The sequence below is a fragment of the Ochlerotatus camptorhynchus genome, unplaced genomic scaffold, assembly GCF_037179485.1.
Source record: "Ochlerotatus camptorhynchus isolate MF236.1 unplaced genomic scaffold, CSIRO-AGI_Acam_v1.1 ptg000363l, whole genome shotgun sequence".
Lineage (NCBI taxonomy): Eukaryota > Metazoa > Arthropoda > Insecta > Diptera > Culicidae > Ochlerotatus > Ochlerotatus camptorhynchus.
The window spans coordinates 354,891-373,093 of NW_027040851.1; the positions used below are offsets into that span (position 1 = coordinate 354,891).

Here is an 18,203-nt window from a genome sequence, read left to right on the forward strand (position 1 = left end):
GAGAGAATAAGAAAAAGTCCGCCATGTTTCACACATAGACTGACAGTTACATATGAGATTTCGCCATGGGAGTAAAGAGTTACAGAGCTCTCGTCAACGCCAATGGCTACACATTGAGCTTTCGTTATTTCTGGGTGTGTGTCTGTCTTCTCTTCTCCGCTGCTTCACACTTGCGCAGGGTGAAAGACAAGCATACTTTGTATGTGCTTGATTCTCACTTTGTTGTTATCATTGAGTGATCAGATGACAGCCCTGACAGTCAGCATTCGCTGGTTGGGACGCAACCTAATATCATAGAGGTAACTCTAAGACTAGAAGGTCCCGAAATAACGTGCTCCACTTTTTGGCTCAGCTCTGGTACTCTCTTCGGTCCCAAGCTAATCGATTCACCCCTCGAAACATAGGAAAAACCAATAACCCCTCAGGTTATCTGTCAAACTTTCATAGCGAATCAAAACAAACATTGTGTAGTAGTAGAATTTCGACTAGAATGGGGCACGTTAATCGTTTGCTTGGGACCAATAGGCTAGTCAAGTAGTGAGCCAATTTAAAATCGTTAGTTTCGTATTGATTGTTGCTAATATCACCTACTGAATGCCATTTGACGATTGGGAAGATTTTAAGGCTGTCAAACTGTAGTTTGTCACCAAGAAAAGATGAGATAGCTGGTAATTAATTTGCATCCAGTCGCTGATTGTTCGTTTTTCACAAATTTTATTTTAAGTAAAGAAATAAATGCGTTAGGATGTTAGGCATATGTTAGAGCAGTAGAGTGCGCAGCAGATGGGTGAAGCAGAAGCGACAAGCACACAGCAGATCATTCTCATAAAAGTCACGTGCAGGACTGTCATCTAACCACTCAATGGGCACAGCACGCTGATTTTTTGGAATCCATAAAGTTAAAAACAGTTAAAAACAAAATGATCTAGCGTTTCTCGCTGCGTAAGTGTAAAGTGTAAAGTGGAGAAGAGAAGAAAGACACAGAAATAACGAAAATACAAAGTGTAACCGGTGCGACACAAATAATGCACTAAGCGTAGGATTACAAATAAGAAACCCAGAAGATAGATTATAAAATTCTTCTTGGTTGTGTGCTTCTTAATCTCCTAATCGTGGTAAGCGCAAACGACAAAAAAGACATTAGGTGCTTGTATTGTATTATGCTCGCTCACTGCACCACACGGAGTGTGAATTGTATCATCGCTCTTTGTGTGCATTGCTTTCTTTAAGATATGTAGGAACTACATTCTCTTTATCGAGTGTTGTGCGCTGCATGCCAAAATTGGCTCTACAAACGCTCTGAGGAGCATTCCAGCCCTGGTAAACACAATACTCAACATAAGGGAAATGTAGGTAATGTCGGCCTACATGTCCCTAATTTGGGCCCATACATAAATTCAGCAATCGACTAAATTTTCAATAGCGATCAATCATTAGTACCGTCCTAATGACGCGTTCATATAGATAAAAATGATAAATAGCAGACTTTTAGCGATGGGCCCAATCTTAGATCCATAGGCCAACATTAGAGCCATTTCCCTATTAGCAAAAATTAGATTTTATTAATGAAAAGGGTGTCCCACATCAAATTGCATCACGGAAAAAACGGTGTAGAAAATTACCCTTTGGGTATTTTCTCTTGAAATTTTGGGTAGAAGTAGTTTAGAGTGTATTGTTTACACTGTATTTTTAACGCTGTCAGTTTTTCGCAAGTTGAAAAAAATGGCGGCACCCGAAAAGCAACGTCACGAATTGATTTTGCGCAAGCACCAGGAAAATCTTCAACTCTCTCATCGGAAAACAACTCGGAATCGTGCAGTCGTGTGATTAAACGTGGATGATGAAACTTACGTCAAGACGAACTGCCGGCAGCTTCCGGAGCTACTGTTCTTCACCACCCACACCCCATGTTGGATGTTCCGGAGGAAGTAAGGAAGCAGAAACTTTCAAAGTTTGCCAAGAAATACATGATTTGGCATGTTATCTGCGATGACGACCGACTGGACACCACCACACACGGTGATTGAATAAGCACCGTTCGGGGAGACCGGATGGAATTCGATTTTTAAACCTGTGTTAGGGAAAGTGCTTTTTGCAGGCAACACGGAGAACAAATTATAGCAGACGTAATTATTTTTCCGGTCAAAATAACTATATTGTTCAATTGTTTTAGAGATAACCTTAAACTAAAGTTGATTTGACTATATATAGAGGGCAACAACTATAGTCCATAGATGGCTTCTCGGTTGGCTCAACTATATTTTTCAGTAGATGAACAAACGTCAAACTTCAAAATACAACTATGCCTTAGTTGATTCAAGAAAACTATTGTTAGGAAAGCAAAATTTTACATTGTTTATTAAATGAACTGCTCTTCATTATCGACATATTAAGGAACTTTAATTTGCTTCCTTTTTTTATAATCCATTTATTTGTCAAGGCTCAAATGCGTTAGCTTTGCGGAGCCGAATATTTTTTACATGATTGTGTGTGAATATCATTTTCTTACAACTAATGTTAGTAGAACGGCGGCCGATTACTCGCGGTTTACTCGAGATTAGGGATTACATTAATTTATCATTTGGAGGAAGGACAAGGGAAAGCATTTTGAACTAATTTAAAACTTAAACGTAAAGGATGACTAAAACACACAACATTAAACACATACATCAACAGCTTTAAGAAAATCGTAAATCAGCTTCATAAAGTCGATATCACGGCAAGCCAAGACGTCTCTAATTGGCTTAAAGGGTTGTTTTCCTCGGACCCTAAGGGAATCACACAGAACGGATCTCGCCTCATGATGCAAGGAGCAGGACCAAACAACATGCTCGATGTCGTGATAACCGTTTCCACAGGTACATAAGTTGCTGTCGGCGAGCGTAATACGGAAGAGGTGGGCGTTTAACGAACAGTGATTGGACATGAGCCTGGACATTACACGAATAAAATCACGACTCATATCCAACCCTTTGAACCAGGGTTTGTCGACACCTGTGGGACAATAGAATGTAGCCATCTTCCCAGATCACCATCATTCCACTTTTGTTGCCAGTAGGTGAGGACTTGCTGACAAGAAATCGTGAAAAATTCGTGGTAGGCGATTTGTCGCTCGTAAATATCGCCTTCCATAGCACCCACCTTGGCCAGCGAGTCCACTGCTGTTTGATAAAGCACTCAATGACGATCGTATTTCCTGGAGAAAATACGCCGAGTGCTTCATCGGCCTCATTGAACGCACAGCCTCCAGGGAGCTTAGGCTATCCGTAAAAATGAAATAATGGTCAGGTGGAAGTGAGGCAATACGCTCTAAGGTGTACGATATAGCTGCTAGTTCGGCAACGTATACCGAACACGGCTTTTGAAGCTTGTATGAGGCGCTATGAAGATCGTGGAATACTCCAAAACCAGTGGACGCATTTATCACCGACCCATCTGTGAAAAATCTCTTCTCGGTGGGGACGTGGCGGTATTTGTTCGCAAAAATAGTTGGGACAATCAGGGAACGGTGAGGCTCTGGAATTTCTTGAATCTCCTGCCTCATTGTGAGATCAAATCTCATGGAAGAACAACTGAAATGATGGGAGACAGCGCGATTGGGGTTGAACGAGGAGGGGCCGATGTCCAGAGTCATGTACTCGTAGTACAAGCTCATGAATCTTGTTTTAGGATTCCGCTCTAGCAGCTTCTCAAAGTTTTCGATCACCAGCGGGTTCATGACTTCACAGCGGATGAGGAACCGGAACGATAAATCCGCAAAACGATTTGTTAAAGGGAGGACGCCCGCAAGAACTTCAAGACTCATGGTATGCGTCGATTGCATACAACCTAGCGTGATTCGAATGCAACGATATTGAATCCTTTGGCGCTTCAATATGTGCGTCCCCGCCGCTAATTGAAAGCAAAAGCTACCGTACTCCAAAATCGAGAGAATGGTGGTCTTGTAGAGTCTTATCAGATCTTCCGGATGGGCTCCCCATGAAGTGCCGGTAATGGAACGAAGGAAATTGATTCGCTATTGGCATCTCTGCCTCAGATACGCTATGTGTTTTCCCCAAGTGCACCTAAATACTTAAACGCCATGCTTTGAGTGATAGTTCTACCCAGGGGTTGAAACAGTTGACGTTTTTTACTACACTCGCTTCGTTGTCGTGCGCGACAGTCTGTTTGTATTCGAACACTCATGCTCTACCGTCGTCTCTCTCACACAACACGAGCGGTAGAATAACATTCGAGCTAAAAGAAAATTATCAAAATAGCTATCATATGACATGTGTGATTTCGTTGTAATTCCTCAATTTGGTGTAAATCAAACCATTTCTGATCAGAAATATTATTACTAGGACATCTTTGCATGCTATTTTCAGAATTCACACAAGCACACCATCAGCAGCTCTTATTATGAGAAAAACTAAAATACATACATTCGTGACGGTCTTCGACGACAGTGTCGTATGACAGAGCCTGTCATACGACATTTTAGTTTGGTACTGTACTATGATAGCTTGTTTTGGAAGTGTCGGAGGAAAAGGCAGTCAATTATCACAGAAAATGTGTCGACTACCGTGACCGCTTACAAGACTGGTTCTACCCATAAGTTGAAGCTGAAACTGTGCTGGATAAAGCTTCCTAGAAAAAACAACCATCTCTGTTTTCTCCGGAGAGAATTCGATACCCAGATTCATTGCCCAAGTAGACAAATTATCCAAGGTATGTTGCAATGGTTCTTGCAGGTCTAGTGCTGTTGGTTGTAACCAACGCTTTCACGGTCACAATCGTCCTCTGATTACTGGGGCACTTAGCATTGAAAAAATGTATATATTGTAAATAATTAAAATTGTTAGTAAATGTCTAGGTATAAAATATTTGTCTGTATACACTCCACGTTGTGTTTGAGAGACGAATGTTTTATGTCTAGTAGCCCTAGGTTGGTATTTTGCGGTTTTGTATATATTTTGCATTAGTTAATTGGTTTTATTACTATTTTTGTTTACAGTTTGTATTAAAATCGAATTAAAATATAGGATTAGGTAATTTAGCATTTACTAAAAAATTTTAATTTAAATTTTGATTGTTCGCAATACCAACCTATGAAAAGAAAATTGTTTGTTGCTGTCAAACCGTCATCGTAGAGGAGACACCGAGATGCCACGTATGCAGCATTGTGTATGGGCTTCTATTATTGTAGCAATTCCCGAAAACCTATATAAGGATTCTGGGGACAAAAGCACAGGGTCTTAGATAGTATGTTTGCCCGGAGGAGTGACGTCGCGGCTTGTCACAAGTTACACGTGACTGCATTTCGAAAAAGTTCATTAAAATTCCGATCCTAAGGATCAAGAAAGTGATCGACTGGTGTCACCACACGCTCGCCAAGGGCTGGTCGATCCGTCGAGTGAGGTCATAGTGTGGTGTTTAATTTTATTCGGTCCACGATTTGGAACAAATTCGTACTGGTACGACGCGAGTGCATGGACGGTCAGTGATTGGCACAGTAAAACGCCATTTGAACATTAGCGAACCGTTGGACATTTGTGAAGACCGTCCCAAATAAGTTGAAAACCTCACTCGACTTACCGTTAGACACTCGCGGTAGTTTGTGCGCGCACCTGGAACCACTCCCCGGGCTAAAGTGAATTGAAACGCTGCTGGCCTCCGTTACAAATAGGCCAATTTGCCGTCGCATCTGGAATCCCCCCGTCGAAGCCCTGCACAGCTGCGTTCGTCGATGGACACCCTACCGATGGCTGCCACGTGAGTCCATTCATCAATGTCGACCAACGAGTGCATCACGGCCGCAACGTAAGCTCACCGGTGAAATGCAGTGAAATAAAATGCGCAAGTACTAAAACCCTAGACTAAAACCCCTTTTTGATTTTCTCACTGCACTCTGAATAAAACTTCTGAAATAAAATGTGAAGTTCAACCTAAAATTTAGATTTAATTAATTATTTGAAAGTTCTTTGATTGTTTTGTATTCCTATTGTTCTCATTGTTCAAATAATCCGCTTTGTTGTCTCATCCAGTAATCAGAGAAAAAGGTAAGTTGAAGTTTTTCCAGGCGACTCCATTGTAACGACCCTTAACCACAACTATCATCAAAAGAGGCACATCTTACGCCCACCCCAGACGGTTGCCGTGGCTTGACCAGCAACTAGGGGCTTAGAAAGGGGTCCATCTGACCCTGAGGAAGTAAGAGATAGTTTCATGGTCCAACCACAGACAAACAGACATAACACATTGAATATTTATCATTGTAAAACATCGTCGCTAAAACATTACCGTCATCTGTTGAATACACTGTGGTGGGTAGTACACTGAACAGATGGTGGTAGTGTGTAAACATCAAACGCAAGGGAATTGACTATGCGCGCCACAGGTGGCGGTACTACCAACTACGATACTTTTAAATTGACCGTTAAATGCTTGTTCGATGAACAACTTGCGAGCGTTATGTCTGTTTGTCTGTGGTCCAACCATGGAAACCACACCGTCATCTGCAAGCTGCCTTAGCGTGCAATTTTCGGCCAGACATTCATCAATGTCTTTGACATAGAAATTGTACAGGAGGGGACTTAAACATGAGCCTTGTGGAAGACCCATGTAGCTGATTCGTGCAATTTCCGAGTTGCCATGAGAGAAGCTCATTCGTTTCTCGGACAACAAATTAAACAGGAAATTGTTGATAATCGGAGAAAGCCCACTCGCATGGAGTTTGTCCGAAAGGATGTCGATGCAAACAGAATCAAACGCCCCTTTAATGTCCAAGAAAACTGAACCCATCTGCTGTTTTTTAGCATAGGCTAATTGGATTTCAGTTGAAAGCAACGCAAGGCAGTCGTTCGTCCTTTTGCCCCTACGGAATCCAAATTGCGTATCTGAGAGTAAGCCATTCGCCTCGACCCACTTGTCCAGACGAAGAAGAATCATTTTTTCTAACAGCTTCCGAATACACGATAGCATCGCGATGGGACGGTACGAATTATGATCCGACGCGGGTTTACCGGGCTTCTGCATGGCGATAACTCTCACTTGTCTCCAATCATCCGGAACAACGTTGAGCTCAAGGAATCGATTGAACAAGCTCAACAATCGCCTCTTCTGGGAGGTTCTTGAGCAGGTTGAACTTGATTCGATCAATTCCCGGAGCCGAGTTATTGCATGAAAGAAGAGCAATTGAGAATTCTACCATCAAAAACGGGGAGTCCATGTCATCGTTTTCCAGCGGTGGATCGCGAGTGTTGCATCGAACCGGAACCGAATCGGGACAAACCTTACGCGCGAAGTCGAAAATCCACTTGTTAGAGTGCTCCTTGTCCTCGTTGACTGACGATGCCGCGTTACGCATTCTCCTGCCGACATTCCAGAGCGTTTGCATGGAAGTCTCTTGCGATAGCCCTTCGACGAACCGACGCCAGTAACCGCGTTTTTTGGCCCTGACCAAGCTCTTAAACTTTTCCTCTAGCTCCGTATACCGCTCAAACTATTCGCGGGAACCGTATTTACGAAACTGTTTAAACGCGGTAGACTTCTCGTTGTTCACGTCGGTGCATTCCTGGTCCCACCACACAGTGGGAGGACGTTTGCGAATGGTGTTTTGCTTATCGATCTGAAAAACACAACTGCAAAATCATAAAAAAGTGTACAAGAAAATTCAACTTAGATTTTAACCGTGTTCATCTGCGTGAGAGCCAGCTATCTTATCGCCTGCTCTACGCATCACAAGTTAAAAGTGTGTGGATTTATGATGATCACTTGAAACTAAATTATATAAATAAATTACATTTGACGGTTGTTATAATTGATCAAAGTTATAGTTGAATTGAGTATAAGATGAACAGTTGAATCTATTAGTTGACGGTCAAATTAATGTTGGAATAACTATAGGTTTCTTTCAAACAACAATATTTTTCCATGTGAAAGTAACTATAAGGATTGTTATCTTAACTTAACAAATGTGTTCTCCGTGAATGGGTGATAATATTGATCTCTATTGCTTCAGTTGGGCATTTGTGCAACTTTCAGTGATTAAGTGTTCATTTTAGCAGATTCGAAGAAAAATTTCCTATCGATTGCCTTGTTTAGATTTAAAATCCATCCCCTATTGACATAGTTATAAGTGGTCAAAACCTGACCACTTTTCATAACGCGGTAGTGCGGTGCTTTTTTTTTAATTGCACCCCAATATGTTGCCAAAGGACGTAATCCTACATCAAAAGAAGAAAAACAAAAAAAATACATGACCAAAATGACTGATGGTGCCAGTTTGGGAGCTGCTTGCCTTTTTGTTCACACGCTAGTGCGTTATAAATAATCCTAATCCAGCATATTTTCATCAAGCCGGTGGGTTTGATCACTTTACTGTCTACCTTCACCAGAGATAGACAAGCTCAGAGCAGAAAAAGAGAAAACTAAACTTCCAACTTCATTCTGTTTTCAATGCAATTTCACTTAAGAAAAGTTCTGAATCACTTATGAAAGTATTGAATTACTTAAGAAATTTTGAAATCACTTTGGAAAGTATTGAATTATTCCAAAAAAGTTTGTTATTGCTTCCACAAGTTCTGCATCACTTTAGAAAGCACTGAATCATTTAAAAAGGGTTTGGAATTACTTCAGAAACAACTGAATAACTACAGAAAAGTTCGGAAACACTTCGAAAACTGATTCAATTATTAAAAAATTGAAATCACTTCCGCAAGTATTGAAACACTTCGGAGAATACTGAATCATTTCCAAAATGTTCTAATCATTCCTGAAAGCTCGGAGTCAATTATTCATTATTCATGCACACTAGTGCCACGTAGTGAAAGAAATCTGAACCAATGTTCTCCTTCCACACGCCTTTGGTTTTCTGAACTACTTTGGTCAAGACTCGTACTTCCTAGGTGGTCGGGATCACGAGATAAAACAAATACAAAAATGCTGAATTTTGCATGCACACTAGCGCCAGTGTCTGTTCTTATTATTTACCATCACACGCAAGGAGTATCGCTGCAAACCAGTGTAGAGGAATTTCGTTTGTTTTGAAAATCTTCGCTGTGACTTACGAGCGAAATAAACAAACGAGTTCATTATACATCAACGAATACGCGTTTGTTGATATTCACCAGTGTTTGATTATCCGACCCACAATTGTCAAAATCCAAATCGATCCTTAAAAGCAAAATAATCAAATTCATTTTGGGCAAAATGATTATTTTGAATATTGTCCACCCCAGAGCCTAAAACCTCAATTTTATCATCAATTCAGCATGAGGCAGTCATTTTCCATCGATCTGTGTGTAAAAACCAACACGATACGTTCTTCAGCACTACAGTTGTGTAAAATGAAAATAATCTATTTGCAATTGATCCTCAACATCATCCCCATCAAGATGAAGACGAGTATTAATATTGACAAAAAACAGAAGCGATAATGAAAATCCAGCCACGAATGAAGAAAAATAAATGTTGATTACGATACTCAGAGGTTACCATGATCAAGAAAATGCTGTTGTGTTAAAATTCAAATTCATGCAGGTAGTTGGTCTATCTGTTAAGGTTGTCTTCATTTTCAACTAAGTTGAGTATAGAAGAAATGATTTTTATCAGCACTGCATCCAGCTTTGAACTCCAAACCAAATCCATAAAAGTATTTGAAAATTAAATAAGGTTCTTCGATTATTATAATTTCACGATTTTCGTAAGAATTTGACTTCACAAAAACAAATAGAAATAATTCTTTTAAGAACTTTTATGATGTTTGATTTTGGACAGTGTGACAAAATAGGTTTTTCGTACTTTTTGTACCACATTTTTTTTTTCAATTGTGTTGACCTAATTTGACACGAATTTTGCATTCCATTCTTGCTAAAAAAAAGTATAAAAAAAATGAGTGCTAAAGATAATAATAGATGAACTAGCCAACTGGCTAAAAATCTCAATAATAAGGAAGAAAAAATAAGTGCTGAAAAATGCAAAAAAAATTAGACTGTCATTTTCTCATATTTGAGTAAACATTTACTCAGCCTTTGAGTGACCTACGTTTCTGTAAATTTGAGTAAGTGGAATTCGAATATAAATCAGATTCAATAGCCGTGTAAAGATGTATGAAGGTTTAGAGGTCTTAAAAATAGTTTGAAGTTTTTATAATGATTCTTTCAAATTAATATAGTAGATTTCACTACTATCGCTGTCTTTAGTTGAAATTACCATATTTTATTTGGGGCTGCCATGACAACGATAAACATGTCAAATAATTTCTTCATTTCGAAGCTTGGATGAAAATAAGTTCTCTGTTTGAACTTTTTGCAGTGTTGCTGAAGACAACTCAATACTGAGTAGGTTTCCGTTCATTTTCGTAAACATAGGACAAAATATTAGCAAACATTTTAATCTTTTATATGTTTGCATTTTCTCTCATTTATGGAGGATAGTTTTGAGTTTTCTGGTGCATTGCCATGATTTATGGTGCCTTCAACATTTTATTGGGTAATTATGACATTTTGAATTAGTTTATCTGCCTGTTTGTACGGAGCAAGTTTTATTTTTGTATGGATCATTTAATTAATTTTTTTCCCACATTTAATTAGCTGCCCAATCATTTTCAGAAATTTAAGCAGTATGCTCTTTTTTCCATTATGTGTATTTCTGATGTTGATTCATTGATAATACTTGCCTAGCTTAGTTTTGATTTGTCGCATCAAACAGTTTAAAAATGCTAACTGTTTTGCACCCAGTGTCACGATGAACAAAAAATCTAACTGTTCCAAAATCTACCACTCACCTCAAAGTAGGACACCACCCTGAGTGCCACCGTTGCGACGTACAGCGAGTTGGTCACGAAATCTATCACATTCCACATATCGTTCACGTACTCCTGCAAACCGACGTCCCACAGCTGCTTCACTTCGCTCCATATCAGTCCTGGTGCAGCCACGTCAGCAGAATATGTGAGTTTTTGTTTTACCACCGAGAGGAAGGAAAAAAAAAGAAAGGATTGGGGAGAAAAATTCATTCAACGGAAGTGACGGAAAAGTTAAATTTGTTCAAATTTTAGTTTGCTCTTGCTAGATAGGTAGCGATACGATCAGAACAAAGAGTTTTAATTAGATTCCCACATTTTTAATTCCGACTTCCGGTTGCTCTTTGTTATTCGCCGATCAACCGAATTGGTATCCGTGCAGTCTTGGTTTGTGTGAGCTTCCGCTTTGGCAAATAGATATCTACTTTCTTCGGGTAAGTTTTAATCACAGTGGGCTTGTGTGAGTAGATCTTGTTTCTCGTCCGGAATTCATGACATACTGAGATATATGTACCTACATTTTTTTTAAACCTGGCACACTTCGATGGAGCGGCGCACTGGTACTTACCGCTAACCCAGGACAAAATTAGCCACTCAACCAGCGTGGGACTCGCTCCCCTCTTTGTAGGCACTTCGTCATGACTACTCATCTCGGCTCCCCACACGCCTCCAATTACCGTTTCAATGCGCTGCGAAGCCAACATCAGTAGAACTGAAAAAAAAAAGTTACATGTCAGTCAAACGTATGTATCTCCATTAAAAATTCCCAGTCTCGTGGAGACGCACGGTCTCTGCCTCGGTCGTCATACTCACACAGAAAGGTAAAATACGATGCACTGTGGCAAATAAACTTGATAAAGGGTTTTCTCATTGTCTGTCCGAAGGTGGAGTGCGGTGCGATGATGTATGAGATGGAAAACAGTGGAAAAAGCATACCTGAAATGGAAGACCGAGAAAATAGCAGCATGAAAAGAGTCCCACGGGGAGCGTAGCTTGAATCCTAATTGAGGTGGAAATTGCAATTTCTTTTTATTATATTACACCCGTCCTCCAATGTGTGAGAAAAAAAAAAACAAATGGCTGCTCACCTATTCGCACAATTTCCAGTGCCTGTAGGGCCATATTTTTTCGCCGGAAGCCCGGAAGACCTTCGTACCAGATGCTGGCCAGCAGTTGCTGAACGTTTGGATGGGACACAAACTGGAAAAAAAAAACGCAAAGCATTAGAAAACGAAAGGGGTATCGGGGTAATAAAATCACTTCTTTCAATTGCGTTTCCCTGACGCTGTCACCGATTTGTCGCTGTGGTAAATAGAATCTAAATGGGGAAAATTGCTCGTTACCCGAAGTTTTTTGTTCTTCCTTTGCATGGGGAAGGTAGTAGGCGATGCTTTTTTTTCTGTCACCAGGGAGTCAACACCTTGTATAACTGACCAACCGAGTGTATCATGGGATAAAGGGATGGGATTGGGCAAAGGACAGTGAAGCATAAAAGTGATAGTCAGGAAAAGTTTTAATGGCTTTTAATGTGTCGAGAGGATTAAAGATAATCTCTACCTGATTGGTGAGAATGACTGCAGCAGAAGGTCATAAAACTGTGATTCTATGATAATTGGACGTGGTTTACAGTTTTCTGTTTGCGTTGCGAGGCATATGATAGCAGGGAATTTATTAGAAGGAATTTAAAGATTCTTGAAATGCTATTCGGATAATGCGGATTAGGTTTTGAATAGCATTGATTCCTCGGTAACATTTAATTAGGTTCTTTATTATGAAAAACATATTGATACAGCGTGAATCAGATTTCCTCCCTCCCGTTCCCTCATGGGTAACAGTAACAGTGATGTTTATTCCAAAAATGAATGTTAATCGAAAAGGAAAGATATTTTCAACAAGATGTTTTGTAGAATTAATCAGTGTGTTTTCTATATATCATTTAGCTTCATAAGGCACACAGCCGTTCAATTTGACTCATGTTTGAGTACCGTTCATTCAAATTTGTAAAAACTTAGGTTTTGTAGGAAAAACTTTTCGAATATAAGACAAATCGAGAGAGGTTACCTCAGTCTAGACTGAGTAAAGTTTTCGTCGATTTTCCTGATATTCAAGCAGTTTTTTTTTAGGAAAAGCGAGAAATATTTGACTCCGTCTATAAGTGACCTAGACGGTAAGAAAAACGAATCCAAAATTGAGTTCATTCCAATCATCACGTGGGCTAGGTAAAATTAAGTTAAAGAAGAAAACTCAGCTTTGAGCAATCCTGATGACGAGTCCATTAAGTGAATATTACCTAACGATCAATCGAATTTTTTTTCCTTGATTTGTTTTCCGTCGATCTTGTTTTCCGTGCTGAGCAGCAGCTCCCACACCTGGACCTACCTATCGACCCATCAACTCATGAACCGGGGACCAACGGCTTTACTTCCCTTCCGAAGGAAGGCGTGATCAGAGATGTTATGCCTCAGAAAATCCCGACGGAGCCGACTGGGATTGAACCAGACCCCCTTCACTCTTTGGAATTTATAGAGACAGATAACAGCGCCAAACGGTTTGTGACGAGACAACGTTGAACTGCAGCGTTGGAAGAAAACACGCACACCAACATCTATACATGTACGAACCCACACAACTGAGCGGACGGTACAGCGCATATCAAAACACGAAGCGGTGACAAACACTCATCGTCATCATTCAGCTTCGCCTTTTTCCGTTTGCGTTTGCTTTCACCGACGTTGACAAATACTTCCTACGTTATAAAATAGGGAAGTAATGATTTATAATTTTTGAATAGAATGCATGCTGCGTTGGCCAAAGAAGACGGCATATTTTATTACGTTCAGCAATGATTTCGATACGTTGCATTTCCAGTGGCTGGGGTGTTGGAATAATTCTTTAGAGAGAGTTAATGCTTTTCCCATGTTTACTTCTATGCTTATTAAGATTCTTTTGAGCACCAGCTCCGCAAATCATCAATTACTATTAGAGATTTGCATCTTACTGATACCGGTGGTATATTGGAAACTCTTTCGCTCGAAAGTAAAACATATTACAAGCACATCATGATGCGCGCTTGGATGTGTGATGGTTTTCTCTAGTATTCCGGTTGCGGCTGCACTCAGAGTAAATATATTTGCAGCGAGTAAATTTGAGTTACTCATATTTACTCAAATATGATCAAAGTAGTCTCGATTTTCTGATCAAAGAAATATCGTCTGACAGCATATTTCGTTTGAAGCATCTGTTCACCCATTTGAAAGATCGAATCACGCGTTTTCAAGCATATTACAAATAAGACCCTATTTTCTCTAGGTTGTAGAAGAAAAAATATATCATAATATTGTTCCACGTTAAAGTTCGAGTGGTAGGAAACGTCATTTCAAACTGCTCGAATGATGTGATCCATTGTGGACAAACGAAATGCTACTGTGGTGATTTGACTACATGACGGTTTTACGGGACTTGTCGTTCGTGTGTGGCTTGGATGCCTTTCAGGCGCCTTCCCTCGTTGGTGAGGATTGACACGACCAGGGACAACACAGGAGTGACGGGAGTGACCCGTTCCAAAAGGGGAACCCAACTAACAATTTTAGCTGCAGACTAGCATATACAGCCGGAAATTGCCTTATGCAGCTAATTTTTGTCGTTATAAGCTGATCTGCAGCTAAAATTGTTTGTTGGGAATGCTCCTTTTTGGTTACCTGAGGTACAACCTGAGCTTTAAGCTTCCTTCGTTGTCAATAGAATTGACTGCTGATTGTAGCATATTATGTAGCTGATTCTAGGCCAGATAAGCTCAGCTCTGGCCAGCTTCGCCAGCGAAAGAAAACCACTTCAACTTTAGCGCTTTGCCAGCAATCCTAAATGTATCATTTAAAAAGCGTTGCCAGATGTATTGCCTCTAGCAATGAATTAAAGTTTATTAAAACAAGCAATTGTGAAGCAATTATTTTAGTCTAATCCGAACCTATCGAATCACCCCAAAAGTCCCTATACAGAAATTCCAAGAAAACACGTCAACTTACTTTGCTTGACAGCATCGGTTTCAACATTATTTTCAATATAACAATCAGGTTGCTATGTGTATATAAGACATTGAGCAGCGTGAGTTACTCAAAATCAACTTCGGTTTTACTCATGATCGATAGCTGTCTTGCCCCCAGGGCTACGTATAAAGTGGTAATGATTGAAAATCGGAACAATCACAAACAAGTAAGAATCTTGCTATCGCAATATAATGATGATGACTTAAAGACTCGGCTAATCATCAACGTCCGCATTGACATCTGTCATGCTGACACCTGTCAGTTATTGAGCACAGGTGGTGAAGTTGGCGGGGAACTCCCAACAGTTTCAATGTGCACTCAACAGATGGCACTGCGATCACATACGGGTGGTAATTATATGCCTTCCATGAGGAATTGATTAGTGGGATATCTTGTTAATTAGATATCTTTGCTTGTATGAGGAATTGATTAGTGGGATATCTTGTTAATTAGATATCTTTGATAGAACCCAGGCCTGCTGAGGTGATAGGTAATCACGCTTACCAGTACACCACCGGCGCCACTTATCAATCGAATTAAATTGGTAAAATTTACGTTGGAAGTAAATTTGTATAATTTTCCTTTCTTTAGAATGCAAATCAACGAATATTTGGCAACCAAAGGTAAATTGAATTTATTTAAGTCAATTGAAATTAATACAACGCATTTTAAATTCCGCAACCACTCGTTTGCAGTAGAACAAATTGTCTGTGTATCATGTTCAGCTTTTTTGGGTGCTTATGGTCGATGCAAACTTACAGTAGAAGATACAAATTAATATTTCTTTACACAATGGAATCCGAGGATTAATGCAGCACAAATGGAGGCAATGGAGCACAACAAAATTACAGCATCGACCGCAGCGTATGTTGCTATGATTTTCATCCAAAAGTAAGTTAATACTACCCAACGGTAAAAACATGACGGTTAAGTACTTTCAACAGTTAGTTGAGTTCTTTTTAACATGGAATTGCTGCGTGTTTTAGTTAAATGTAATATATTGATAATTTTTTCAAGGTGTTCTTCGTAATTACTTTATGCAACACAATTTACAAACACGTAACTTTTAAACAAATACGGAGAACTTTATCAATCGATAATGCAAAATTTAACGTTTTTAGCTTAACAATGATTAACACAAAAAAAACTTAAATTTGAGTTCATCTATTATGATTCTATAGATAAGTTAATTTCTACCAACGCTACTTTTCTGATTCACTCAACGGCGGACCTCAAATAGTACAACCAAACGTTGAGTTTTTTTAAACTTAATTTAGAGTATTTTTTTTTTCTTACCGTGTACGTTTTTGCGATTCTGAGTGAAAAACCACTCAATTTTGAGTCGATCTCATCGACCATGCATTACAGTTCCGATTAGACCCTACACTTAAAACAATCCACACGTCTGATCAAAGTGTTTAAACGCTTGATTTTTCATATGCACAATCACATTAATTTTATCTGTATTTCACCATGGTTTTTAGTGTTTGAAACTTTGATATATTCATGATCTTTCTCTATCATTTTAATTGTATTGCCCATTGAATCACACTACTGTTCAAAATAGATGGATTTGAAGTGTTTTGCATTTCAATGCTACGTCAAGTCCTTGTTCTGCAAGGTAAACATCTAAACCATGAGTTGTGACTTCATCCTTATCAACCAGCCTCATATATGAGAACAACCGTGGCCCACTGAGATCGAACGAAGACATCGGCAGTAGCACACCTCAACAGTCCAGGATTAAAAAAGGCATGTGTAAGCTCTGCCCTCTGGTAGGTTTGTTTATCTATTTGTCCATTCTATTTTGGAGTCGGTAAAGTAGAAATCGATAAAGTAGCTATTGATACCACCATGTGAGGCACATAGACTCCAAGTGTGTCACAATTTGGACCAATAGCAAGGGGCAAGACAGCTTTTGATCATGAGTAAAATCAGAGTTAATTTTGAGTGTCTCTGAGTAACTGTGAGCAACTCTGAGTAACTTGCGTTGATCAACATCCAATACACATAGCAACATGGTTTTTGAGTAGAAATCAGTCATATTTTTCAACAGTAATTTCATAAGCTACTGAAAACTGTTGCTTAAGTTCTTCTGGATGTGATACTTGTGGTGCTGTTGAGGAATTTGCTGAATTATATAATTCTGTCCAGGACATCGGTGTTACAGAATGTATGGGTGGTTACGATGATTCAAGACAACCACCAGGTCTGAGTTAACGGATACCGTCACCGAGCTGTACTGTTTTAAGATTGTGGCTTGTGGTGCCGGTATCTGCTTTTCTGAGTATCAAGTAGTGGTAGGAGGAACATTTTCACTTTGCTAAATTCCCATGAGTAGCATGAGGAATTGAGTTCATCAATAAGGATCTTCAGCTGACGAAATTGACATTGCCCGGAACTAAACTGACAGGAAAAGTTTAGCACTGAGCTCTCCTGAGATTCTCCGGAATTCTTATTGGAATACACTGCGTTTTAGCTAAAGAACGGATAGTGCCCATACGCCAAAATCATTGGCTCATAAACGGAAATTCATCGGAATTTGACTTCCTTCTCATTCTTCACAAATTATGTGAAAGAAATAGGTGATGAAAACAGAAGTAATATTCAAAAACACAAGGAACGTCGCCACGAAGTCTGTTTTAATTTTTCATTGAAGGTTTGTATTTTTTTTTTTTTTTTTTTTGAAAAAAGCTAGAGTACTTTGATTAGTATTGAGTTATTATGAGGTGCTCAAATTTACTCGCAGCAAAACTAGTGTTAACTACCCTATTTCCGGCCTATTAAACGCAACCGCACTTAGTCTTTCTCAATCTAGCGCAGTTTAGCACCAAACGGAATGTTACTGTTACTGATGGCTTCCAAATTTATTTACCTTTCCGTATGTACCGTAAGATTTGATAAAGAGAAACCAATCGTTGAGATATTGTCAAAAGCTAACACTGCTTCTTGACGCCAAACTCGGCCTACGGATTCTAATATCGGTCTAACGCATTGAAACGCCAATGAATTCACTTCGGCCTATCGGATGAAAATAGAAATTGATTCGGTCGGAGCGCTTCTTTTGTTTTTGGGAATAATGGGTGCAAACCTTCATATCACGCGTTCTCATTTACTTCGTTCAGCAGCTTAAGGCTTGTACTCGAAAAAATGCACAATTTTTATCCGTGTGTAAATTTTTTATCCGTGGGTAAAAATTGATGAAAATCTGGGTATAACTAGTTTGGAGTTAATTGTTTACATGTGCAAAATTTCATAACAATCGGTACAGTGGTTATTGAGATGTCATCGAAACAAGAAGCAAATCGCCGGAGAATTTTGGGCGCCGTCATGGATCGGAAGACAACTGGAAATCAGCCATACAACTATGTCTT

The 18,203-nt window shown here is 39.5% G+C and overlaps 1 protein-coding gene across 7 annotated transcripts in view; it reads right to left on the reverse strand.

The window, feature by feature from the left end:
• LOC135709734 (transient receptor potential-gamma protein-like) overlaps positions 1-18,203 on the reverse strand; it is a 330,483-nt gene that overhangs the window by 30,594 nt on the left and 281,686 nt on the right. For all 7 annotated transcript variants that reach the window (XM_065232109.1, XM_065232110.1, XM_065232111.1 and 4 more), the window contains 4 exons: positions 11,875-11,986; positions 11,600-11,722; positions 11,355-11,498; positions 10,769-10,908 (listed from right to left, as the gene is read on the reverse strand). In XM_065232109.1, the coding sequence (XP_065088181.1) occupies positions 10,769-10,908; positions 11,355-11,498; positions 11,600-11,722; positions 11,875-11,986 (519 nt within the window). The remainder of the gene's footprint in view (positions 1-10,768; positions 10,909-11,354; positions 11,499-11,599; positions 11,723-11,874; positions 11,987-18,203) is intronic.